A 27,936-nucleotide genomic window follows, 5' to 3' on the forward strand; every position below is an offset into this window, starting at 1 on the left:
GGAGCGGGCCACGTGGTCACGGTGCCGCCGCGCGAGCGTGCGCAGAGTGGCTCAGCGCGGCCGTGACGGAACGACGAGGCGTGGAGTTACGCGACCTCGTCCGCCCGGCCCGGCCCCCGCCCCTTGGCTTGCCGCTCCGCCCCCGCGGGGCGTCCCGGGCCGCTAGTTCCCTCGGCGGCGGCCGCGCGCGGCCCGGGGGCGCCGTGAGTACTCACGAGGCCAGCCTGTGAGGCGGCCGCCACGGGGACGGGACGGGGCGGGGCGGCCGGGCCGCGGGAAGGGTGTGGGGCCCGCCCCGCCTCGGCCGGGGTGGATAAAGTGAGGAGCTTGCGCCGGGTGGCTCTGAGGGGCCCTCCTGGGCTTGACAGGCTTCGCTGAAGGCTGGGCGGCTGGCGACGCAGATCGGGCACAGAGCTTCTTCCCCGGGAGGCAGGTGTTGGGTGTCTTTGGGGTCTCCGGAGGAAACCGGAGAAGAGCTTTTAATTGCTCCCCTAAAGGAGGCCTCAGGGCCTGTCCTGAGAGCGCGGTGGCAGCCAGTGTTCAGGGGCTCACGCCGGCCTCTGCCTCCGCCGGGTGTCCTGGATAGCGCTAGGCTGCGGGAATAGCAGGTCTGTGGCTTCTCCCCCGCACTCTTTGTTCCGTGGCCTAGGCTTTCTGAGAGGAGCGCTCACTGTAGAGCGGAGTAACCTGCTTGCCCAGTACCACAAAGCTGGGAGTCAAACCCAGAGTATAAACGTTGAGATCGGAGGCTTTGACTAGATGTAAAGTTGTCACACCGGAGAAGCGCCCTTGGGCCTAGGCCAGGACCTTTGTCATCCGGACTTGAGGCTTATTTACATTTGGCCTGTCCCCGTGCAAATTCTCCGTTAGCTGCCATCATCCAAAGCACTGAACGACAGACACCCTTCTCTGGGCATTCTTCACACAGTCTGTATTTGGCCTGGCCTTTCTTGAAAGGTTCCCTGCTTTACCTCATTTGGATAAGTTAGATAGGCCTCTCTTGCTTAATTCATTAACAATTCCCTTAAGTGGTTGAAACCAAATCACAGGAAGAGTGGCTGTAATTAGAACCTGTCAGATGTGTGTGTAAGTCCCAATTCCACTTTACTCCTGACCCTAAGCAAGTAGCTTGACCTCCCTACACCTGATTATTCTATACATAACATGAAAGCTTTGAAATAGGCCATCTTTCAGGCTTATTCCTCTTTAAAATGTCTGTGATTCCGTGAATTCCATAACTACCCACCCTTCCCCTTTTCCCACTCTTCACCATTTAAACCCATTCTCCATCTCTCCAGAGAAATGAGCCTTGAGATTAGAAGGTGGGAGTCCCTTTCACTGAAACAGCCTGGTTTGAAAAAGGTGGTCGTTTCTGAATTGTCTTTTCCCTGGCCAGGAAAAATTCCCTCTGAACTACCTTTTTCTCCTTGTGATAACAACAGAAGCCAAGCAGCAACAGCCCTTGGAGAGAGACTAAGTTTTCTTGACTTCCACAGTGACAGAGAGCTTGTGAAAGTTGGTACTTCTGGCCTACGCTGCCATCATCCTACCACCCAGCCCAAGACAGCCCAGGCTGGACGTTAGTGCCTCCCTCTATTCCTCTGTGATCATCCAGATCAGCACCTGACTGTTTATTTTCAAATCTCACAAACACAGCCGCCAGGTCTTCATATTCTGGTTCTCGGCTGCTCTTGAAGGTGAATGGAGTCTTGCTTTTTAAAATCATTTTTGTATAATTTTTGTCTACGTAGATGTGTTTAAGTTCTTGTATGTCTCTCCTCTTTGGCTTGAGTCTCCAGCAGACAGTTCATTCATTCATTCACTCATTCAATAAATGTGTGTTGAGGGGCTGACATTATAGACAATGAAAAGAGTCAAAGCCTCTACCACCATAGAGCTTACATTCTGGTGGGAGATAAATGCAATAAACAAACATTTTGTACGTCAGAGCGTGGTAGGTGCTGTGGAAAAAAAGCAAGGAAGGGGGATGGAGAGTGCCAGTACGTTGTGTGTTGGGGTTTTGCTGTTTTATATAGGATAGTCAAGGTGACCTTCAAGCAGAGATCTGAAAGGGTAGAGGAGTAAGCCATGTGGGTATCTGGTTGAAAAGCATTCCAAGAAGGGTGGCCAGCAGGGGCAAAGGCTGTGTGGTGGGAATATGCTTGATAATGTTTGAAGAACAGCAAGGAGACATTTATGGAGTCTTAGTGATAATCTTCCTTTTCACATTTAGAGTTAACTTTTTAAAGAGAGCCCTTACAAGAGTAGCCTCTGATTTTTTTTTTCTTTTTATGAAAATTTTCAACTATACACAGAAGTAGAGAGTGTAAGAAACCGTTATGTACTCATCATTCAGCTTCATCAGTAATCAACATTTTGCCATGTTTATTTCATCTCCCCCCCCCCTTCCCCCTTTTTGTGCTGGAGTTGTACTTTAAAGCAAATCTCAGATATCAGGCCATTTCACCTCTAAGAACTTCAGTTGCAGTTTCCTTTTGCATTTTTTTTTCTGCATATCGTTTTTGATGGGTCAGTCAGCACTGCCAGCTGGAGGACTGCTGTGCTGTTTGCCCTGGCATTGTGCTTTATAACTCCATTCTGCGTCAGTTACCAGGTTTAAGTTGGTATCTGAGGAACAGACCACAGGCCCTTGGAGCACGCAAGGATTTAGAACAGTGGTTCTCAGAATAACTTGGAGGGCTTGTTAAAACAGATTACTAGACCTCTGGAGTTTCTAATTAGTAGGTCTCAGTAGGGGGTCTGAGACTTTACATTTTTAACAAATTCTCAGGTGATATTGATGCTGCGCATCCACAGACCTTACTCGAGAACCACTGATCTAGAAACCTAAGATTAAATAGAACCATATTAAAGACCAAGAACACCTCTGTGTAAGGTTGGAGTGGATGAAACTGAGATAAATGCAGAGCCAAGAAGGCCTAGGGCAGTGGTTTTTAATCTTGTAAAAGGGGTAGGGGTTAGTGTTTTTCTGAGCATTTCTTAGGATCATTATTACATTATTTAGGGAGTAGGTTCCAGGAGGAATCCAGGGCATTATTTTGGCTGTGACAACTCAGACTGTGTCTACCAGAGAATGATCAGTGTTGTTGAGGACTTTTAAACTTAGCTATGATTGTTATATAAAGGCTTTTATGGATACTGGTGTTAAATAAGAGATAATGACTCAATTTGGAGAAGTAACTAGGGGTAAAGAGTCCAAAAAAAGAGTCTGCTTCTGATGGTGGTTGGCGCTATGAAGAATATTCTAAAATGAACTGACTAGACTGTGTAGCATAAGCATCCAGTCCTGCCATCATCATTTTTGGCTTCAGGGGTTGATATAGCATTATGAACTAGAGCAAGAACTTGCTTGAATCACAACTCTCCAGCTGGAGAACAATAGTGTCTTATGTTTGTATAGTGCTTTCACGGTTCATTATTTTTAAAGAACTGTGTGTACAGGTGTGTGTACATGCATGCAAGTATGTCTCTGTGTGCAATTGTCTGTACATATATATAATAAAAGTGTACCCATAAATGTGTGCTTGTGTATATGCCACCCAGTTATTAAGTGGTGATGAGATCAATTGTTGTCTACTTTCTACAGGACAGTGACTTGTTACCACCACAACAGCAGAGCCTGCCTTCCTCAGCAGATCTCCAGTCAGCCCCTGACATCTCCCCCTCCCTCCCTTGTCTCCCTTTGTGGCCTCCTAAATGCCCATCTCGTTGGCCTGGGTTCAACTGGTGGTATGGAGGGGTGCTGCCTAGCACTGACCTGGGAGTGTGTGTGACCCACTGACCCAATGGTGAGAACTGACTGCCCAACTCTCCAACTGATCATCCAGGGGGTAGATGGAACAAAGTGCAGACCTCACCTTTTCCCGGTGTTTCCCCTCCCACCCTTTTGGTAAATAGAGTGGCTATTTGAAGTTAAAGGAAGGAGAAGGGGCATGGAAACAGTATTACTTGGTGTGTGTATAGGGAGTTTTCTTGGGAAGGAAGGGGAGAGTTAAATAAGGGTTAGAAAGGGAGTTATGAGACAAAAAAGCTAGGTATGCTTGAGAGCCACCTTGGGTAATGATCCAGAAGAGGTCAGCTTGTACTAGAACTTAGATATGCCTAGGAATCAACCTTGACATTGAAATCTTCCTCATGCCTCCCCCACTGGCTACCAGAGCCTCAATCATCATACCCGATACCTAAGAAGGCTAAAATTCCCTACTGCTTTCCTCCATGACACCAAGTCAGTGCTAGACCATGGATATGACCAGATTCAGGAAGAGACTGAGACGCTCCCAAAGGGTGAGGGGAAGGGAGCAAAGGGATTAGGGCCTCAGTTATTCTATCCCAAGGGACCTCCCATTCTTTGTGGAAACCTGTTTCCAATCCTAACCCCACTGTGTTCCGTGGGATAACAGGGACCCAACAAAGGGTTGTATCCTTACTTCTCATCACTAGGACATCAAAGGCCAGTTCTGGAATGATGATGATTCGGAGGGAGATAATGAATCAGAGGAATTTCTCTATGGAGTTCAGGTGAGATTACAGCCCCCAAAACCCATGTTGGGTGGTCTAAATGTGTGCTTTTCTCTGGATACATCAAGAGTGAAAGATTATTTTGGAGTAGAGATGAAGATACAATGTCAGTGTAATCTGAGGATTGTCTTGTCAGAGCTGATTTCATATCTTTGCTCTTGCCTGGAACTCATATCTTTCCCAGTGTAAACTACACCCTCTGTACATGGAGATTACCCATATCAGGGGTCCCTGGTCCGCGGCCTGTTAGGAACTGGGCTGCACAGCAGGAGGTGAGCAGCAGGCCAGCAAAGCTTCATCTGCCGCTCCCCGTCGCTCCCCATTGCCCGCATTACTGCCCGAACCATCCCCATTCTCGCCCCCACCCTCCACCCCCGCCACCCTGGTCTGTGGAAAAAATTGTCTTCCAGGAAACGGGTCCATGGTGCCAGAAAGGTTGGGGACCGCTGACCCATATGTTCTTAGTTGGAAAACATTATTTTCTGGCTATTTCCCTCACTAGCCAGCAGGGGTCGTTTCATTCATTAGGGTCAAATTTTTAAAAGATACTCTACCAATGATTGTTTAATGCTATCACTGCGTAGGGCATGATCCTGAGCAGAATGTTGGACAGAACCAATCTGAGTTAAATTCTGTACTCTTCAGCCTGTTCTAGTTTCTTACAGAGGGATCCCTAAGTGTCCTGGTCAGGGTTGAGAGAAGAAGCTGAGACTTAAGGATGTGAACTCCTTAAGCAAAGCCTGCCGTTGGTCTACTAAAACTTCCTAGAGTGGTGATGGAGGGAGACTTGTCTGTCAACGAGACTTGTCTGGTGGCCCAGCTTGGGCCACCACCAAAAGCCCCTTCATATAAGCAGCTTTTGCTTGTATGTATTGCTGTAGTTTGAGATCCCTGTTCTGGATGTTTCTTCATGTTCTGTTTTTCATCTCTCTTCCCCACTATCTTTCCCCTCCACCATTTTTGCTGCTGACTCAGGGGAGCTGTGCAGCTGACTTATATCGACACCCACAGCTTGATGCAGACATTGAAGCAGTGAAGGAGATCTACAGTGAAAACTCTGTATCCATCAGGTGGGACTCTACTTCAGGGCTGGCAGGGGACTCAGCCACTTCTTTCTGAGTTGTTAAAAGGGTAGAGGTCTTTTCTTTATGGTATGATGGGGGGGATGGGTGGTCTGTGGACCTTGATAAGTTTTGAGCTTAATGATGGTGGGAGTTGTTTAGAATACTTGAGGTTGGCTGACAGGAGTAAGTAGGAAAGTATAGCCACTTTTCTTAGAACTTCCCTCTTATCCTAGACTCCTCTAGGCTGATAGTTTCACCTTTGAGGTAAGAAGGGCTTCTGGCCTGGCAAAGGCCCAGATCATACAAGTGGCTTCAGGCTGTAGCTAAGAACCTAAATACAGAGCTGCCTTCCACTCTTCCCTCTCCCTTATCCCCAGGCTCAGTTCTCCCTCCACCTCAGTCTCTGTTCCCTTCTTTCTCCCTTAATGAGTCTCACATGTGGTTGCCTGTATCTCTATAGAGAATATGGAACTATTGATGACGTGGACATTGACCTCCACATCAACATCAGCTTCCTCGATGTAAGTGGTGCTAGTACCTGCCAACAACATGTCTAGCTGGGCTTGTGGATTTTGCCATGTAGGCCTGGAGTCTTGTTCCTGACTGCTGTATTTGAAGCACATATTATTCATGCTTGTCTTTCCTAGATCATCAGCAGACAGTGCTGTGTGCATGTGTGTATCATATAGCGAAAACTTCAAATCCATTCCTCTCTGTTGCTAAACTAGAAACTATTGACCTTACTCTTTTAGGAGGAAGTTTCTACAGCCTGGAAGGTCCTCCGGACAGAACCTATTGTGTTGAGGCTGCGATTTTCGCTCTCCCAGTACCTTGATGGACCGGGTAAAGGCAGTGACTTTGGGCATGTGGGTGCTCTGTGTGTGGTCTCATCCAAAGTCCTAAGTTAACTGAGGTAGAGAAAAACTAGGAACAAGGCCTGTTGGTGTAATCTGTAGGCCATTGGTAGGAGCTTTTCAGTCTCTTCTCATTGGTGTCTTCATACCCTGTTGCCTGATAGTCATGCCTTAAAGGCCTTCTTGGTTAATGAAATTGTATTCTCTAGTTCCCAGATATTATTTATTCCTCCCCTTCCCGTCAACTTCCAGTATAAGTTGAGGATATTTGAAATTGGTCAGACAGTTCCCAGAATCTACCCTCTGCCTCAGATATTTCCCTTGTCCATCATTATTGTTTAGAGTACCCTTAGAATCTGAGGAAGCTAATCCACTGAACTGGGGCTTTGGACTCCCAGGAGGATAGACATGTATACATAGTAGGAGCTTTCTCTTCTCTTTGCAGAACCATCAATTGAGGTTTTCCAGCCATCAAATAAGGAAGGATTTGGGCTGGGTCTTCAGTTGAAAAAGTAAGAACTTTGATCTTTCTGGTTATGAACATTGAGGGAAAGAGAGATGGACATGTGGATGGACAGGCAGACTCTTGAATGGAATGTTTCCTTCCAAAAGTGTATTTCTGAGATATGCCGAAGAAAGACTAAAATTAATTTGGGGAGCCAAATTTATGGTTAGGTAAGGGAGCTTGTGTTTCTGGGGTACCTGGCTTTGAGGCTTCCTGGAGGTGAGAGGTGAAGCTCATCAGTACTTAGCATTTAAGGAAAAGCGCAACCCTGGAATTAGAGTCATGCTCATCGCATTTCCTCAGAGTGGGGCTCTAGGATTTCAGACAGTTTTAATTTATTGAATGTGTTGAGCACCTTGCTAAGTATTTGGTATACAATACTGAGAAGTGAACTCAGTCAAGTTCCAAATAGAATCCAGTGGATACATGTTCTAATACAAGTGAATATGTAAGATTTAGAAAGAACACAGAGGAAGGTGTAGGTGTAACTCAGTCTGATGGCAGGTGGATGAATGAAAGATGAAACGGAGATGATTACTGGTTTTCAAGGATGGATAGGAGTTGCCCATGTAGACAGTGGAGTAAATAACATTTGCAAGGGCACAGTCATGTGAAGCAGCATGTGTGTAGGAAGCTTCAAGTAGTTATGTATTGCTAGTAAAATGCAAGGGGAGAATGGTAGGAACTAAAGTTAAAGCCAGAGAAGCAGGAAGGAGTCCAAATCAGAGAGGATCTTGGGCTTTTGGGAGCATTGAAAGGTTTTCAGCAGAGAAAGGACATGATCAGATTTAGTTTTAAAAAAACCATTCTGGTAGCACTGTGCCAAATAGGTAGGAGGGGTGAGATAAGAGACCAGAACTGTTTTAGTAGGAGACATTTGTAGAAGTCCATACATGAGATGATGAAAGCCTGAACCAAAGTACAACTGTAGGTAAGATTAGAGATGAGAGATAGACTAGAGAAATTTGCAGGGTTTAAAATCAATAAGACTTGAAGAATGATTTGGGTATGTTGTATATGATAAGAGCCAAGGAATGGTGGAATATTACTCTTAGGTTTCCAGCCTAGATGTCTGGGTAAATTTTAATACCACTCATTTATATAGGGATTTGGAAGAGGAGCACGTTTGTGGGATGAGGACAGATAGTTAGTTCCATTTTAAACATGTTGTTTAAAGTTAACTTTAGGATATTCCAGTGGAGATGCTCAATACAGAGTTAGATATGTAGATCTGATACTTACAGGAGAGGTTCAGGTTGAAGTTATATAGCAGTGTACGGGTGAGACTTGCACCCAGTGTAGAATATGAGATTGCTAAAGGAGAGCATGATAGAACGAGAAGAAAATAAAATCAAGGGCAGAACACCCTTTAACCCAGACAAAATACCAGGAGTAGGTAGAGGAAGAAGAAACACTGAAGGTAGGTCAGAGAAATTGGAGAAGAATGGGAAGAGAATAGAGTCAGAGAAGGCAAGGAGGAGCGTTTCTACAAGGAGGGCCAGATGCCAGAGAGGATGAGTAAGAGGAGAACTTAGGAGTTTCTGTTGGATTTAGCATCACGGTGAGAGCAATTGTAGTGGAGTGGTGAAGGTAGAAACCAGAATACAGTAAGTATTCTGGAGAAGTGAGTGATTGGCAACAAAATAGAAACAATAAGTGTGGATTAAGAAATTTGGATGAGGATATAAGGGGAAGAGGGAGAGGTAGCTAGGCTGAGGTAAAGAAACTTGAAACTTTTTGTAGACTTCAGTAAAGGAACTGACAGGAGAGGGGGATGATTGACAGAGCAAGGTCCCATGAGGGGCTGAGATCTAGAGGACAAATAGAGCAATTGATCCTTAATAGGAAGGTCACCTTGTCTCCAGAGAATGGAGGGATCAAGTAAGGGTAGAAATGGAAATAGATTCTATAGTAGGGTTGCAAAATTATGGAAGATGATATCTCATGCCTTCAGTTTTCTCTATTGAGAAGAGAGATTATCAGTTGTAGGTGAAGTTAGGAGCTTAAAGAAGGTGATAAGGATTTAGAATAATGTAGAGTGATACTAGAGAGAACTGATCAAGGACAAGTGAAAGGACTGACAAGACTAGCTGAGGGCCCAGCCCAAGTTGGAAACCATAAATTTGGGGATGTAATGTTTTGCCTAACAGTGTCAGTACCCTTCGCGTCCCTTGTCCTTTTCTTCACTATTCACAAGGCAGAGGGTGGTACTCACCACTTCTGTTCCACTTTCAGTATAACTCTTCTTGGCAATAAATTGCCAGGTTCACAGCCTTTGAAGACTCACCTTTGAGATCTCCCTCTAAAGGCAAAGCATCTAAGAATTTTTCTGGTCCATTAGACTAGGTAAGGGAGTGGGAATTTACCCACTAAGGTAAAAAGGTACTTTAGGACAGTACATTTCCATGTTCTAAGATTATATCAGTGGGGTATTGAGACACACCTTCCCCTACAACAACTAGCTTTGCAGTCCCTGGGTCTGAATTTTAGATTAGTTGCCTTTCATAGTCCTATTTCTTGACCTGGGCTTCCCCTGCCTGAGCTTCTCTAAGCCTATTCCTCTTTAATTCTTTAGGATCCTGGGTATGTTTACATCCCAACAATGGAAACATCTCAGCAACGATTTCTTAAAGACCCAGCAGGAGAAGAGGCACAGCTGGTTCAAGGCAAGTGGTACCATCAAGAAGTTCCGAGCTGGCCTCAGCATCTTCTCCCCCATCCCCAAGTAAGTTTCTCCATGAGCTGATTATCTCTAATCACTGTAATCTTGTCTAAGCCTCCACCCCACTTTCTTGATTATGTAAATTATTCTATCCTCTTCCTAGGTCCCCTAAATTCTGTACCTTTAACTACTAATACCACCCACATGGTCCTGTCCCCCATGTGTCTTTACCCTTCTACTCCTGACCCAATAGTCATATCTCGTCCTTTATGTAAAACACAGTACCTAGCGCATGGTACGTGTTTGGAGAAATGTATGCTAATCTCTCCATCTTTACTTTCTTTGACCCTTATCCTTATTCCTTATCCTAAGGAGGGCAGAGTCCAGAGCCAATAGGCCCCCAAGTCCTTGCTCTATGGAAGGGCACATTGATTTATTACCTAGGTTCTGGAAATAAATATTGCTCAATTCTTTGATCCTAGGCCTACATTTATCCCCCCTGGTGCCTTCTGATCTTCCCAAAGGCAAATACAAACCCAGATTTGTAGTTTTCCAGGTGCCATTATTGACAGACAGTCAGACATTAGGCTCTTTGGGGTCCAACTATTTCTTGCCTAGTAGTTTAATCACACACACACACAAACGGACATCCCTTTCCAGGGTATCATTTCTTACCTGGCTCTTAGATGCTGCAGAGAATGACCTAGGCTTTGCCTTTGCCTGCCCTTCATGTTCCAATCTGAAGAACACATAGATAATGACATAAATATCAAACCAGTTATGTATTGATCTACTTGCTTGGACAGTTTGATCCAGTGGAACTTTCCTCAGATATGAGTTGCTCTTTGGCTTAGGTCATTTCATCTATTCTTATCTCCAGACCTCTTTTTTTTTTTTTTTTTTTTTTTTCTTTTTCTTTTTCTTTCCGGTCATGCCACACGACATGAGAGATCTTAGTTCCCCGACCAGGGATCAAACCCGCACCCCCTGCATTGGAAGTGCAGAGTCTTAACCACTGGACCCCCAGGGAAGTCCCTCCAGGCCTCTTCTAGAGCTCATACTGAACCCTCAGTCTCATCACTTCTCTTTGCTCTGTGTTCAGGTCTCCGAGTTTCCCTATCATACAGGACTCCATGCTGAAAGGCAAAAGAGGTGTAACAGAGCTTCGAGTTGGACGCCTCATGAACCGTTCATCTCTCCTGCACCATGAAGAACCCCAAAGTAGAGGTGTTTGGCTACCCTCCCAGCCCCCAGGCAGGTCTCTCCATGTCCCCAGCACGTGGGCCTCCCTCCCCCAGCATGGACCTCTCCTTTGGTACATGGCTGAGGAGGGTTTGACTCGGGTGTCAGAGGGTGGGAGGGGAAATGTGGGAATACAGTTTCTCAAAATGGGGTGGGGGTCTGGTTGTCCAGGCATCATAAACCAAACCTGGGCATGAATCATGAGTGAGTAGAATGAAACACATTTTTTAATAGTTGTGAACTTACATCTGAACAGTCTGGCAGGCTTCTCTGATAGTATGTCATGAAGCAGAGAGTCTGGGGTTGGGCATCCCAGGGAGATGTCATGTATGATTTTGTTAGGTTGTGGTTAGGACTTGGTAGTCAGCTACTTTACAGGTCTATTCCACCTACCTTGAAGGGGTTTAAGGACAGGTGAGTCTTTTTTAAGAGCCTTGGCAAAAATGTCTGAAGGTCTTCTCTGCAGCTTGGGGATTACTTAGACTGATCAGCGTTAGGGCTTAGCTATCTCAGGAGAATTTTAGGTAGTGGGCGTGAGTGAGGTCTTTCCAGTCACCAGCTTCATAGGAGGTTCACGGAGTCTATCTTTTTCCTCTCATCAGGTCAGTGGTCACTGCAAAAACATCCCCACTCTGGAATATGGATTCCTTGTCCAGGTAATCAAGTCCAAAGGTTCGTTCCAAAGCCTTTCCCCTGTTTTCTGACCCATCTGATCCCCTAACATCTCCCAGCTCTTCAGTCAGTTAGCAAACATTTCCTGAATTGTTCTGCTCCCAGAACTATACTGAATGTTGTGTGGATAGGAGAAAGGAAGGCATAGTTCCCACCGTCAAGAAGCTTATAGCGTTATTGGGAAGACAACGCTTATAGACCACTTATGATCAAGTGCCAAATGAGACATTGCAAATTTTAAGTGCGCTGGTGCCAAGATGAGAGAAGGATTGACACTGATTTTCTTATGATCCCACACATCCTTGCTCAAGTGGGCTTCACTTTTCCTCACAAACTTTCACTGCTTAGCCGCTTCTGGTCATTTGCTTCTTTTTAAACCCTCTTTATTTTCCAGACATGGTTTCACTTTTTTTTTTTTTTTTTTTTAATTTTATTTTTGGCTGCCTTGGGTCTTTGTTGCTGTGCACGGGCTTTTCCTTAGTTTGCAGCGAACAGGCCTACTCTCCCGTTGCGGTGTGCCGGCTTCAGGAGTTGTGGCACTCGGGGCTCAGTAGTTGTGGCTCGTGGGCTCTAGAGCACAGGCTTAGTAGTTTGTGGCGCACGGGCTTAGGTCTGCTCCGCGGCAATGTGGGGTCTGCCATGGAGCAGGGCTGGATACCCGTGTCCCACTGCATGGCAGGTGGATTCTTAACCACTGTGCCACGAGGGAAGCCCCGTGGTTTCACTTTGCATCTCCATATCTTTTGTTCATATCATTCCCTCCAACTGACCTTTCTCACTATATCTGCCTATTGCAGTCAAGTCTCAGATGCCAGCTTTTCCATAAAATCTTCTCTGTTGCTTGAAATTTATTAGCTGGAAGTGTGTCTCCTCTCATTGAACTCTTTTGATTGCTTTTTGTTTTATATGGCACTGAGTGTGTTCAGGTTGCCATATGCTGCCCTTGGAATTGTAATTAATTTGTATACATACCACATCTTGTCTGTTCGACTGTGGGGTCGGAGAAGACAGTCTTTTATGTTATTGAATCAAGGAGACCTTTCCTGAGCTAGGTGCATAGTAGGCATTCAATAAAATCTGCATAAATGAATGAATAAAAGCCCTTGCATGTCCATTTACCATCCCCAAGTTTTGTGAAATGGGAACAATTTGATTTATACACAAAGTGTACATGGTTGCAAAAGCCATGTTAAGACCGAGTGTGGTAAAAAACTATACTTTAGGATATTGCTGCATGAGCTCTGGATTTGTGCTGTCTTCCCAGCACAGAGTTTTATCTATGGTCTTGATCAGTTTACAGGCTGATTGTTCTAGGTAGTTAAAAATGGCTTCTCAGGCATCTGATCATGGACTGAATACTCACTTGTCACATGGGGGCAATCGGTAATTACTACAACTAATGTTAATAGTTTGATTAGTACTTGTTTGTAAATACTTTCACAGAAATCATCTTTTTACTCTCAGTACCTTTGTGAGGTGAATAATGTCCACTTTGTAAATGAAGAAACCAAGGCTCAGGTTAATTGACTTCGCCCGAAGTTATATATGGTATTAAGTAGTAGAGGGGGGAATCTTAACCAGGTCTTCTACCATGGACTGGTCTTATTTTTTATTATACTATATAGTCTTAGTTCTAGAGTTAGGCTATCAGTTTAACTAAGTGCAGGACCCAAGAATAGATTTTACCTTAGGCAAGGGCTGGGAGGTAGGAGAGTAAGTGGAAAAGAGGTTAGATTATTCCTACATCTGGGTCTGGGCTTCAAAAAGATTAAATAGATCTCTTCTCTCCTCAGATCATGAAATATGCAGAGCAGAGGATTCCACGTTGAATGAGTACTGCGTGGTGTGTGATGAGCAGCATGTCTTCCAGAATGGGTCCTATGCTCAGAGGTATATGCCTCTACTTCGTGACCGTCTTTCTTGCACCTTAGCTGAGGCCCCTTAATTCCTCATCTCTCCATTTTTCCTTTCTTCCTGGATCTCTGGTAAAGGTAGAATTCTGTCCACACTCTTTGAGACTCTAGAAATAATTGTTTTTCTCAGAAAGCAAATCTCAGCAGTCCTGTTTGGAAAGATGAGGATATGTGAATATCAATCTAGAGTTGTCTGAGGTCAGGCACCCCTCTTGCACTATGATACCTTCTTATTGGACACCTCCTGCCACCACCATCTCTTTAATATGTCCATTCAGCCAGCCGTCTGTACTCGTGAACTGTGCGTTTTCTCCTTCTACACCTGGGAGTCATGTCGGGAGCTGCAGAGGAGGTGGCCACTGGAGCAAGGTATGGGGGCGGGAAAAGCTGCTGGGGAATTGGTGATCAAGAAAGGCTGGAACACAGCAGTTCACTGCTTGGAATTAATCTCCAGAAATGCTTTCCTATGTAAGGATGTTCACTATAGTATTGTAGGGTTTTTTTAATATTTTATTTATTTATTTTTGGCTGTGCCACGTGGCTTACAGGATATTAGTTCCCCGACCAGGATTTGAACCTGTGCCCTGGACAGTGAAAGCGCAGAGTCCTAACCACTGGACCTCCAGGGAATTCCCTAGTATTGTTCATAATAGTTAAAAAAAAAAAAATGGATACAAGCCCATCTGTACAGGGTCCAGTTAAAGAATGATGGTATGTCCTTTGCAGTAGAAATTTTTGGATAGAAAATTATAACATATATAAAAAAGAAAATACAACAGTATGTATAATACAATTCTTTTCTTTTTATTGCCTATATAATAAAATAACAATTTCTGTAGAGAAAATATCTGGAAGAATATACATCATACTTAGCAGTAGTTACCTGTGAGGAGTGAGATTTGGGGGCAAGGGGATGATTTTTCTCTTTTTTAAATCACCCTTTTAAACATTGTTCTTGAATTTTTATAATGAGGTTATATTTTCTCATGAAAAAATCATAAACATTTGTCTTTTTTAAATTTATTTTATTAAAATAAAGTTGATTTATAATGTGTTAATTTCTGCTTTAGAGCAAAGTGATTCAGTTATACATATATAAACATCCATTTTCATAATTCTTTTCCATTTTGGTTTATCAGAGGATATTGAATATAGTTCCCTGTGCTATACAGTAGGACCTTGTTGTTTATTCATTCCATATATAATAGTTCGCATCTGCTAATCCCAAACTCCAAATCCATCCCTCTTCCACCCCTCATATTTGCTTTTAAAAAGAGAAATGCTGAGACCCTCCAGAAGGTAGACCTATGCTGGGTACTGTGACTCCCAGCACTGGGAAATCATTTAGCTTTTGCCCCCTTTCTCTCCTTTCTCTTAAGGTGGTGGATCTGCTGGTGGCCATGTGTAGGGCAGCTTTGGAGTCCCCTAGAAAGAGCATCATCTTTGAGCCTTATCCCTCTGTCGTGGACCCCACTGATCCCAAGACTCTGGCCTTTAATCCTAAGGTATAGTTGCTTGGGAAGAAAATCAGGACTCAGGAACAGAGATGGCGGAAGACTTTGGGCTGTCATTCCAACAGCTTGGATTAAGGGGACAGAAGAAATGGAGCACTTGTTTCTTTTTTTTTTTTTTTTTTTGGGTGAAGTAGAAAAGAATAGCTTTATTGCTGTGCCAGGCAAAGGGGGACACAGCAGGCTCATGCCCCTCAAAACTGCATCCCAACCTGGAAGGATTTGGTGAGTTTTATAGCAGTGGTTCAAGGGCAGGGGAGCACTTGTTTCTTGGGAACTCTTGCTTTAGCCGTTTTAGTGAATAAATAACTAAACGTAACTAATAATATCAGATAAATAATAACTTCTGAGTTTCTCAGAAGAAGGGGAGAACAGTTAATATTAGTTATGTTATGATAGGGAATAATACAGACTTTGGAGCCAGACAGACCTTGATTCTATTTGAGGTTCTGCTCCTCCCTAGCTGAATGGTGTTAGGCAAATCACTTAACCTTTCTGAACCTCAATTTCCTTATCTGTAAAAAGGAGATTATATCTACTGTTATAAAAATGGGAGATAATATATATAAAATATTGTATAAGTTAGGGTTCTCTAGAGAAACAGAACCAATAAGAGATGTTTAGAGAAAGAAATTTATTGTAAGGAATTGGCTCATGTGATTATGAAGGCTGAGAAGTACCAGGATCTGTAGTGGGCAAGCTGGAGATTCAGGAGAGCTGATGGTGTAAGTTCCAATCCAAAATCCAGCAGGCTCGAGATCCAAGAAGAGCTGATTTTTCAGTTCCAGTCTGAAAGTAGGAAAAGACCAGTGTCCCAGCTCCAGGCAGTCAGGCTGGAGAAGTTCCCTCTTACTCAGCTGTTTTGTTCTATTCAGGCCTTCAGCTGATTACATGAGTCCCACCTGAATAGGGATGGCAGTCTCCTTTACTCAGTCTGCTATTCAAAGGTTAATCTCCTCTAGAAACACATTCACAGCCACACCCAGACACACCCATGGCCCAAATTGACATAATTGATGATTGACAAAATTAACCATCACAAGTACCCAGCACAGTGCTTCACTATTACTCTCATTGCTATGTATCAGGCACTATACCAGGTTCTTTACATACGCTATTTAATCTTTAGGTCATCTCTCTGAGGGTAGTGGGAATTTTTATCATCACTTACATACAGGGATACTGAGGTTCTAAGAGGTTAAGTATCTTACCCTATTACTCTCAGCTGGTAAAAAAGAACTAGCATGTGATTCTAGAACTTTTTGACATTAAATCTGTGTTCTTTCCATGACATACTATGCTGTTTCCCTGGGGCCTAGAATTCTTTTGTACATCTGGCCCTCCTTTTCATCATATCTTACTCTCCTCCACTTTTGTTCATCTGGTTCTTCTCTTCCCATTGATTCCCCACAGAAGAAGAATTATGAGCGACTTCAGAAAGCTCTGGATAGTGTGATGTCCATCCGGGAGATGACCCAGGTATTCTGCCCTCTGCCTGTCCCCTGCCTGCCCACTCAAGTGCCCTATTCTGTTTGAAATTCATGCAAGTGGAGGGAAGATTTAGAGATGCTACTCAAATCCCTCACTGTATTCTCTTTAGTTTTCCCAATCTTTGTTCTCTGTTTTGTTAGCTCTGTTACTCCTATTTCTCACTCCTTATGTCTCTCAACCTTTACCTTTGCTGCTAATTCCTTCACAAGTTGTTCCTATTTAATGTTTTTTCCATAATTCTTAGGGCATTAGAGAAGTGAGGGAAAGACCTCTGTCCAGGGTTGGGAGGGTGAGGAGGGGGGCTTGGAGGTAAGGAACTAGACCCAGGGGCCTACATCTTCTATCCTTCTAGGGGTGGGGCAGCCACATGGAGCAGTGACCATCCTTTGACTCAAGGCTGTCTCTCACCAGACTTCCCCACCCCTCGTCTGCAATCTCTGCATGAATAGACATTCATTTGTACTCACATTTACAGGTGGGCCTCTTCTCAGCAAATCCTATATATCACAGTTCAGATTAACACATAACATACACCCAGGAGGGATGATTTACTTGTCAGAAGGACTCTTATGTTTTTATGTAAAGTTTTACCACAGGATTCCTTAGCCTAATCTTTCTGGGACATTGATTTTATTTATTTATTTATTTTGATTTATAATCAACTTTTTAGGGCTGTAGGAATTGCATAAAATGAGGGAGACCCACCTGCATGTTGTTTTGTAAGCATTTTCAGTCATTTTCATATTTATTTATGAGTCTTCCCAACCTGACTGGGGTCCTTGAGGGTGGGAACCCCATCTCCTCTTGGTTTGGTGTGGTCTTCAGTGCCTACCTTGCCCTGGGCCCTGATAGTCTGTGGAAAGTGGGAGGGCTCCCACCTCTCCTGGGAGATAACCTTACGGCCATTGTCTTACAGGGCTCATATCTGGAAATCAAGAAGCAGATGGACAAGCTGGATCCCCTGGCCCATCCTCTTCTGCAGTGGTATGAGTAGAATGGTTCACCCTTTGGCGGGGGGTGGAATGGGGCATAGTATCAGACATGGAGCCTACACCTTCTCCTGGAGGTGGTTTCAGCATCCTTCCCAAGGTTATAGATATTATGGCCGCTCTTTCTTGGGTTTTACTGATACACCTGCCCTTGACAGGAACTCAGATCCTACAAAGAGCCCACAAATTGTAATGTGATGTTTCAAGTTCTCTTTAGGTGTTTCTTGTTTCCCAATAGGTTTTTGAGTGCTGCTTGCATGTAGGAATTAACACTTCATTTCAGTTAGGTTTTCTGTGCATGCAGAGAAGTCTGTCTCCCCCTTCTACGCCCTTTCCATATCTCAAGCCCTTCCCTGTTGATGTTGACTGTCCAGAGCCTTAAAGCACTATTATTACTCCCTTCTCTTAGCAAAGGTTCTGACCTTTCTCTACTTCCCTCCACCCCTTGCCCTCCCTCCCTGATCTTGATTTCTGTTCTCTTTTCCTGATACAGCTTTCCCCTTCTAGCTTACTTCCCTCTGTCTAGTCAGCCTTTGACATTAGTACTTTCTCAATGCAACATGCTCACTCTTAGTATGAGGAATGACCAGGCGTAGACCATCCAGGATGGCATCACAGGTACGTGAGTGAAGCACAAAAGAAAAAAACCATGTCCACTATAAGAGATAATACTCCCTTGCTGAGCCCTCAACAGTTTATGCCTTTGTTCTCTCCTGTCCTCTAAGTTCAGCCTATATATGGCCCAGTCTGTCCCCGAATCCTCAGGAAGTTTGTTCTAGTTTCTTCTGGTTTTTTTCTGCAGCTCAAACAATAACTTTGCATTCCCCTCATCTCTGAGAGCCTTCAGCCTTCCTTTGAGCTCAGGCAGGATGGCTCCTGAGCCCCAGTTCTAAGTTTCTAAATCCCAAGTGTAAGTTGTCACCATCCTAATACAGACCCCACCTTTCTAACTGTTTTTGGTAGCTGACCTCTTGTGCTGACCTTTTGTTCTATCCTTTTCTCTCCCTAGATGTAGCAGCCCACCTCCCACCCCTCTCTTTCTTTCGTCCATTGTGTTTAACTACCCAGTAACTTGCTGGTCCCTGGTCAGTAACTTTGCTTTTACATTTTTATACACAAACATTACCACCCACAGGAATATCCAGATAGTGTCCTGGACTCAAACAGCCCTGGAATCCTTGCTTATTCTCCCAGAGGCAGAGCAAGGCTGCTACTTTGTTCAGGATGGCCTAACCACACACTTATTCTATCCTTTTTGTTTTTTCTCTGTTTTGTCCTAGGATCATCTCTAGTAACAGGTCACACATTGTCAAACTACCTCTCAGCAGGGTAAGTGACCATTCTCCCTCTAAACACTAAATTTCTGGTGAGGGGCAGGGAGGGGCTCCAAACCAGCTAACTGAATTGGTCCTAGACCTGCCTGACTGGGCTTGTCTCAGTAGTCTTTGGGCCTGCACATATTTCCTTTCTTTGGGGTCAGTGCAAGCCTAATTTGCTCCCTTCCCTCCCTGATCTCCATTTCTGCTCTGTTTTCCTGACCCCACCCCCACCCTGGGCAGCAGCTGAAGTTCATGCACACCTCACACCAGTTCCTCCTGCTGAGCAGCCCTCCCGCCAAGGAGGCTCGGTTCCGGACCGCCAAGAAGCTCTATGGCAGCACCTTTGCCTTCCAGTGAGGAATGGGGCGGGGCTGGGGATGGGTGCTGGATAAGGCAGAAATAATGTAAGGGGATGGGAAGGCAAGTTCACTTGAGGCATATGAGTTTGTGTTATCTATGTCCATCAACCAATCAGTCAACAGATACTACAGGCTATTGTGGTAGGTGCTGTAGAGGATAAAGATACATAAGATATGGTCTTTACTCTCAAGCTACTCGTGATGTAGTTGAGGAGAAATGACATTTACATAAAAAAAGATGTGGTTGAAGGAACAGATGAGCAGGGATAGATTTGAAAGCTACTTTGAAGGAAATCAGCAATTTATGCCCAGTTGTGAGAGGAGAGAGAGAAAAAGAGAGATTAAAGGTAACTTAAAGGGAGTTGGTGGTACCCTTTCCTTAAAAGAGATGTGAAGTCATTACTGGAAGCCATATTTGGGAACAGTGATAATCTTTTTGAGTTTGAAGTGAATTTGTTTAATTTGAGATATCAGGATAATAGACAAATGAAAATATTGAACCAGCAGTTGAGGATTTAGGATGGGACTGTTTGAAGCGTGGAAGAGAAGAGGAGACTGGATATTAAGATGTAAGGGTTAGCCATACACACACACATCTTGCATGCCTGTGACTATATCCACGTGCATATCCATTGCTAGGTTTATTTGTGTCCATCTTCTTGTCCTGTGTGTGTGAGAATGGGTGGGAGTGGCAGTCTTGGAAGTGCTCCTGGGAACCTCATTCCATGAGGAAACATATATTCTACCCTGCCTTACAGTGGGTCCCACATTGAGAACTGGCATTCGATCCTGCGCAATGGGCTGGTCAATGCATCCTACACCAAACTGCAGGTGAGGCTGTGCCCCTTTTCCCTTTCTCTCCACCCCCCTCCCTGCCCCACTCAGTTTTGAAGTCTACTCTAGAGTACTCAACGGTTTTTGCCTCAGTATCCTCAAACCTAGCCTCCCGTGAGGCTTCCCTAGGGAGGAAGTTGAAACTATATGTATAGAATGAATGTGGCTGTTGTATTTTGACCCTAGGCTGTGTTTTTTGGTGTTTTTAGGAATGGGAATGTAGCTGTAGGCAGAGATAATAAATTGCTGATTGTAGCCACTGTGATAAATTAACTTGTTAGAGCTTTTCAATATATGTGACTATTCATTCAGAGAGTTGATATAGGAGACATTTCTTTGCCCTGCAAGACTCCAAGGGATAGTTATTGTTCCTCCTCCTGACTGCCTGTTCTGTATTCCTTTTTGGAGGGTGGGGATCTGCATATATACCAAGGCCTAGGGACAGGACATGGCTTCTGAGGGACTGACTCAGTGGCTCTGCCACTCCTCACTCTCCAAGGCATCAATATCTAGTATTTCACAGGCAAAGGGGTTAACTTGCATCCACTTTTCAGCCAATCAGCTTTTCAAGAGTAGGTGCCTAAAGTTATCTGAGTGAGTGAGAAGATTAAATGGAGGGACAGAGGGCTGGATAAGCCTTGTGGCTGCCTAATACACAGCCATGGGAAGTCCCAGGCTCATATTGCTCATCCTGGTGTTTCCCTGCAAGCTGCATGGAGCAGCCTATGGCAAAGGCATCTACCTGAGCCCCATCTCCAGTATTTCCTTTGGATACTCAGGTAAGAAATAATCTTTGGTCACATTGACTCTATTTACATTGCATCCATTTTGTGAATACATAATCCTATGCTCTCTCCTCTTCCATCATGGACACTTGGTTTGTGTCAGCTCTCTCCCCAGTCATGGATACATAATCTTTCTCTATTTTCTCTCATTAGGAATTTAGATTCTTTGCAAGTTGAGCCCAACTATCTCCCTTTCTCTTAGGTATCCTCTTCTCCATGGGGATGGTTTTATTCATCGTGGGGCCTTGGTCCTGGGAATGGGTTAAGGAATAACTGGGAAATGAAACTAGGCTCTTTGGAGAACACATTTTTGGTGTTGGCATTAGCCTGTCATTATAGATTGTGTATGTGCACACCACACGTGCATGCGAGTTTATATATGAATGCACTTGAAGGCTTGAGCCCCTTCCACTGGCTTACATTTCTGAAGACATTGTTCTCCTCCTTGTCAACCACCTTTTAAAATTTAAACTATGTATAATTATACACTATTATATTAGTCACGTTGAATGCAAGAGGAAGCATTTTATTCCAAAGATAAGGCATAAACAATGTCCAGATTCTAGTCAGGAGATGAGTTCAGCTTTGTCCAGCTCAGAAAACAAATCTGACTTAGCTCTCTCATTGTTTCAAGCTTATGTCTGAGTTCCTTTTCAGTCTTCTTTTGTTCTTGTTCTGTATAGTCTCTATATAAAAGTGAGCCACCATATAGTTGCAAGTCTACCATATGAAGGGGCCAGTGCTAGATTCTTTATAAGTTACTATTTAGTATTCTCCATTAATTGTAACTGTTATAAAGATAACACTTAGTTCCAGAATGACAGAACTAGAAAAGTCACTAACGACAGAATAAACCAAACAAAGTAGAAGAAAGGAGTTAATATAGGTAAGAACCAAAATCAGTGAAATAAAAACAGGTACAATAGATAGGCTCAAAAAAGCCAAAAGATGATTCTTTTAAAGAACTAACAGAACAGATAAACCTGGCTAGATTGATTAAGAAGAAAAAGAGCACAATTAAATAATATTATGAATGAAAAAGGGAGCATAACTATAGATACAGCAAAATTTTAAAAGCTAATAGGAGAATTCTGTCAACTTTATGCCAGTGATTTGAAGACTTTGTCAAAATTGATAAATCCCTAGAAAAATATAACTTAACAAAACTGATTCAAGAAGAAATAGAAAGCCTGAATAGCTCTAAAATTGTAAAAGACATTGAAATAGTAGTTTAAAATTTGCCACAAGAAAACAAAACAAAAAACTTACCAAACCCAGATAATTTTTTTTTTAAACATCTTTATTGGAGTATAATTGCTTTACAATGGTATGTTAGTTTCTGCTAAACCCAGATAATTTTACAAGTGAGTCTTAAGTCACACTTTCAAAGAACAAATTATCCCAATCTTAAACAAAATCACCCAGAGAATAGAAAAAGATGGAATTACAAATCATAAAAGATTGGTAAATTTGACTTTATTAAAACGAAAAGCTCTGTTCATCAGAAGACACCTTAAGAAAGTGAAAACGCAAGTTACAAACCAGAAGACATTTGTAACACAACTATAAAAGATTAGTAATAAAGATGCATTTTAAAAATTCTTACAAAATAAGAAAAAGACAACCCAATAAAAAAAAAAGGCAAACAACATGAACAGGCAACTCACTGAAGAAATGACCAAAAAATATGAGCAGCTGCTCATCCTCTGTTAATCAAGGAAGTAAAAGCAAGACCGTAATGACTTACCATGTAGCGTCTATGTGGATTGGCAAAAATTAAAAAATCTGATAATACCTCTGTACCAGAGGTTGCAGATAAGCAGGATCTGTTTTATCACTTATGGGAATATAATTTGGTACAACCACTTTGGAAAACATTTGGTGTTAAATTTCATAAAGCTGAGAAATTTTATCCCTGTGACCCAGCATTTTCATTTCTGCATATGTGCACCCAAAGGTGTGTACATGAATGTTCATTGAGTAGAATAGAGAGATAGATATCTATAGAAGGAATAGATGTTAGAGGAGAGATTAGTTTAGATAGATAGAATAAGATAGAATATAACATAAATATAGATCTGATAGATATATTTATATATATATAAATGTAAATATATTATATATATATATATATATATATATATATATATATATATATATATATATTGTTTGCAACAGCAAATCTTAGAAACAACCCAAGTGCTCATCATCAGGAGAATGGATAAATACATTTTAATATATTCTCACAATGGATTATTATTCATCAATGAAAATGAACCAACAGTGGCATTCAGCAACATGGAAAAAATGTTGAGTGAATAATAGTTGAGTAAAAAAAAAAAAGGCAAGCCCAGAGGACTACTGTATGATGCCTTTTTTATGTTGCTCAAAAATTAAAATTAGGACTTCCCTGGTGGTGCAGTGGTTAAGAATCCGCCTGCCAATGCAGGGGGCACGGGTTCGAGCCCTGGTCCAGGAAGATCCCACATGCTGCGGAGCAGCTAAGCCCGTGCACTACAGCTACTGAGCCTGTGCTCTAGAGCCCACAAGCCACAACTACTGAGCCCATGAGCCACAACTACTGAAGCCTGTGCGCTTAGAGCTTGTGCTCTGCAACAAGGAAGCCACCGCAATGAGAAACCCATGCACCGCAACGAAGACCCAATGCAGCCAAAAAATAGATAAATAATTAATTTTAAAAATTAAAATTATTTAGCTACGTGTGTGTGTGCGTGATAAAACTAAAGAAAAAAGAAATAACTCAAATTCTGGGATAGTGGATATCTCCCAAGTGGAGGCAGATAGTTGGGATAGAGTTAGGAGCACTTAGATGCAAGTCACTGGTAATGTTTTAGTTCTTGGATTTCGTTCTTAGGTCTGTAGGTATTCATTGTCCTATTAAATAAATGATAGTGTGTTGTGAACCAAAGGTTATGATTAATCCAAGAAGGGTAAGGGCCCAGTGAATATATATTTATTGAATGTGTGAATGAATCTTACTCCGTGTGCCTGGGGTCCCCAGTCGGGGTGGGATCAGGGTAGTCTTTTGGCTTTGTCTAGGTTCCACAGTTTTTATCTTTGTCCCAGCCTGAGCCTCCCTCTAATTAAGTTCTTATTCTAAGTGGTGAGATCCTCCTGGCTTTTAGTGCCCACAAAATTCTTTCTTCTTGTCTGTTTTCTCCCTGTTCTCTCCCTCTCTCCTCTCCCATTGGCCTTTGTTTATTACTGAGTGCCTGAATACCTTTAGTTATTAGATGGAGCCAGGAATCTCTATTGACTTCTTAACTTTCTTCTTCATGTACTGATAACGTAAGAACATCATATAGCACCATCCTTCTCCCTCCAAAGGTCGATTTGATTATAGATACAAAATACCTTATGCTTTTACTACTGGAGTTATAGGTCATCTTGTCCAATCTTTTATTACTTTACAGGTAAGAAAGTAGATACACAGAAAAGTTAAATGACTTTCTTAGGGTCACACAGATCTAAGTAGCAGAGTTAGGACTGGAATCCAGTTTTCCTAACTTCTAGGCCAGTTTTCTTATCATTATATTGGACTCACAGGGTAGGCTTTGCTTGAATGACTGAGTCTGAGGGCCCCATAGCTTTGTGAGAGTCTCTAATGCTGGGTGAGATGTGTGTAAATGTCCGCGTTATTTTAGTTACTTCAGCATTTGGCCAACTCTGTCTTCTTTGTATGTTTCCTTCCACCCCTTTCTGCTCTGGTTTTCTCTCTTTTTCCTCAGGGTATCTGTAGCCTAGTGACATTGGGTGCCCTCTGGGGGTCAGTGTAAATAGAGAGCATTCATTTGACTAGTGGAGCCTCTAATGACTTGGCCATAGTGAGTAGGTTAAAATGAGGGACAGTGGGAAAGGAGATGGTAAACTCCATCTATGTGTTTAGTAGTGTTTAGAAACTTCTCACAAGTGTATAGTCGGGACACAAAGCATCCAGGGGTTATTCTGGCCTCCAGGTTCTCAGGGTGTCTGGTCTCAGGGAAACTGACAGAAGATGATTGGGTCATTATGGTCAGGACAGTGTGCAACAGGATTGGGATGGGACCAAGATTTGGATTATATCATAAGGGCCATCTCTAAGACCAGCCATAGAAATCAGATTGTTCTCTCTTAACGTCTGGGATAGAACCTAAATGGGAATTTCACTCAGAACCGTGCACTGAAATACCCAGGCTGAGAAAGTCATCATATTTGGATGCAGAGCTAAACCTAGTTAAGGCTAATGGAGAAGTTGTAAACAGAGGGGTGGTGGGTGTCCTGTAGGAGAAAGAAATTGGCAATTCAAGTCTTGAGGCTCTCATTGCCTAAGTTTTGTTCAGGCAATAAATCTGTCGTGGGGCTTCAGTGTGAGTGCGTGATGAATTGACAGCCTGAGCAGTGAAGAATGTCAGTCCAGTGGTTACCATCCCTGCTTCTATACCGTGGCTATCACAAAACCAACACTTGCAGCAGAGTGGCGTTAGTAATAATAGAAAGTTCCAGGGTGGACTGCTGAGATAAGTGCCCTGTTTATGGCCTGCAATGATGGCATCATTTCCCATCTTCATCCGTCTCCCTCTTGGGTCGCATGGTCTCATACACAGACTCATCCCTGACTGTGGTAAGGCTGGGCCTGTGATAAAGCTGAATACAGAGACTGGAGTCCTAAACATAGGCCAGAAAGAGTTGGGAATAGGGGCACACAAGCACTGTTGCACATCTAAATAGGAAGAATCCAGAATGAATCTATAAATGTTATAAACAGGGCTATTCAGTGAGGGGTAAAGATGGTGCAGGATTTATGGATTTAGATAGGGTGAAAATGAGTGAATTGGCACCTCTTCCTCAAGTCTGGGAGGACTTTCTGAAGGAAGCAGGACTCTTCAAGGTAGTTGCCGTTGTGGTTACCTGTGGAAAATTATTCATCACTTAACTGCTCTGCTTTCTCCCTTTTCTCTGAATGACTCTGGTCAGAGCTTTTTATGTAACTTTGAACTAGAGCAGATCTGACTTGCTCTGCTTGCTTCCTCTCCACTCATTTCACTCAGCCTGGCATTTGACCCGAGGTGTTGATGTCACCACTCTCCTAGGCCCCTCATTCCTGACTCATTTCATGTGTTACTCCCTGTTTTAGAACCCTTCAGTGATTCCCGGATGTTCTCAGGATAAACTCCATTTGCCTTAACATGGCCTACTAGGCCTGCTTGATCTTATCCTAGCTTATCTCTTCTACATCATCTCTCACCACTTCTCTGCCATCAACTAAGCTGCATACAAACTAAGGCACACTGCTTTGTCTTTCCTCCAGGCCTTTTATATGCTATTATCTCTGCCTAGAATACTTCTTCCCTCTTCATTTAGCTAACTCTTCCTAATCCTATAGTTCTCAGCATAGCTGTCACCAGGAAGCCTTCTTCAAACCCCGAGGCTAGGCTAGTTCTCCTCCTCTGGCTCACACAGTGCTCTATATTCTCCCCATCATAACCCTTACCATGCTCTGTTGTAGTTATTTGTTCCTTTCCTGTAATCTCCATCAGACTAAATTCTGTGACGGCAGATACACTGTTTGCTTTATTCACTGCTGTATCACCAAGCGTCTCTAGCTCAGTGCCTGGCACATAGTAGGCACTCGGTAAATATTTGATTAAGGAATGGGTGAATGAACTGGTTTGTTTTTCTGTGACAGGAATGGGAAAAGGACAGCACAGGATGCCCTCCAAGGACGAGCTGGTCCAGAGATATAACAGAATGAATACCATCCCTCAGGTATTATTAGTTGCCGTTGTTCCACTGAGGCAGGACCCTTCCTCTGGGATAAGTTTAGGCTACAGAGATGGATGGGGAAACACTGGTGGTGGTGGAGGTGGTGGTGGTGGGTGGTTTAAAGATCATTTGAAGGAATCAGATATGTTCTAAGATGAACACATTTCTAGAGTCATCTGTGGCCTCAGTCATAAGTATGAAAGCAGAGACTGAGTTTAAATCCAGTGACATGAAAACGTAAAGATGGAAGCCTGGACTCATCCAGATTGATTATGGAAAGCAAAAATTTCGGGGGGGTGGCTGGATATCCCAATCCCCATCCCCAACCATTACCATCTAACTAGCCTCTCTAGGGAAAGCTATAACCATCTACCTGGCTCTGCTCTCCTCTTCCAGACCCGATCCATTCAGTCAAGGTTCCTGCAGAGTCGGAATCTAAACTGTATAGCACTTTGTGAAGGTAGGTATCTCACCCAGTCCCTGTTTTTCTGGGTCCCCAACCTTTATTTCTGGTGCAACTTTGGCACATGATCCAGCCAAGGGTGATGTTGAAGCATCATATCTTCCCTTCCCTGCCTGGACTCTCTGACCCAAGCATTATATGTATAACTTCTGGCCCTTCTCTTCCCAGTGATTACATCTAAGGACCTCCAGAAGCATGGGAACATCTGGGTGTGCCCTGTGTCCGACCATGTCTGCACACGGTTCTTCTTTGTGTAAGTCTAGGAGGGTTCCTTGGGAATTACTTGGAGGAGTGAGGGTGGGAGCATAGTGATATGTGACTACTGGGAAAGTCTGTTTCTGTTATCGGAGACTTGTCCCTGGCTACCTGAGTGGAGCTGGCACTGGGACTTTCCCCTTGGAGGATAGGGATGGGTATAGATAAAGGTCTGTTTAGAGGAAACCGGATAAGCTGAATCTCTTCCATCCTAAAGAGTATCAAGAAAGGGTTTTGACTTCTTGGATGGGATGGCCATACCTCCAAATGCAGTTCCATTGGTTGACATTATTCTGGTATTTTTCTCCCTCTTATGCTCACACTTGCCCTATCTTTGGCAGATATGAGGATGGTCAGGTGGGCGATGCCAACATTAATACTCAGGACCCCAAGATACAGAAGGAAATCATGCGTGTGATCGGAACTCAGGTTTACAACACACTGAGGGGGCCCCAGCCCTCGTACCACCCCCGTTCCCCAGGATCCATCTGCCCTCATAAAAGGGCTCAGGAGCAGCAACCGAGGCTGCCCTGAGGAATCAAGAGGCCATTACCAAGGGGCAGGAAAAGGATAGAAGAGGCGGTCCTTCATGTGGAGAGCTGACCCAGGAACCACTCCACATTTGGATGGCCCAGACTGACTCCCTACCCAATTTTCCCAGTTGACTTCACCCTGTTTGTAAATAAAACATAAAATGGAAGGTGCTGTGGATTGGA

The 27,936-nt window shown here is 43.5% G+C and overlaps 1 protein-coding gene across 1 annotated transcript; it reads left to right on the forward strand.

The window, feature by feature from the left end:
• On the forward strand, nt 1–27,936 carry PARP6 (poly(ADP-ribose) polymerase family member 6). The gene is given in 27 exon segments (XM_036841994.1): nt 1–203; nt 1,443–1,697; nt 3,608–3,809; nt 4,462–4,539; nt 5,515–5,609; nt 6,064–6,124; nt 6,356–6,446; nt 6,903–6,969; nt 9,538–9,687; nt 10,727–10,817; nt 10,819–10,878; nt 11,469–11,522; nt 13,332–13,359; nt 13,362–13,416; nt 13,720–13,772; nt 13,775–13,815; nt 14,831–14,956; nt 16,376–16,441; nt 17,370–17,437; nt 18,723–18,771; nt 19,002–19,114; nt 19,879–19,951; nt 20,664–20,733; nt 26,426–26,505; nt 26,899–26,962; nt 27,134–27,218; nt 27,562–27,936. Coding segments are annotated over 25 exon segments (1,914 nt in total). The 5' UTR covers nt 1–203; nt 1,443–1,697; nt 3,608–3,806; the 3' UTR covers nt 27,755–27,936.

The sequence above is a fragment of the Balaenoptera musculus genome, chromosome 2, assembly GCF_009873245.2.
Source record: "Balaenoptera musculus isolate JJ_BM4_2016_0621 chromosome 2, mBalMus1.pri.v3, whole genome shotgun sequence".
NCBI classification, from domain to species: Eukaryota; Metazoa; Chordata; class Mammalia; order Artiodactyla; family Balaenopteridae; genus Balaenoptera; species Balaenoptera musculus.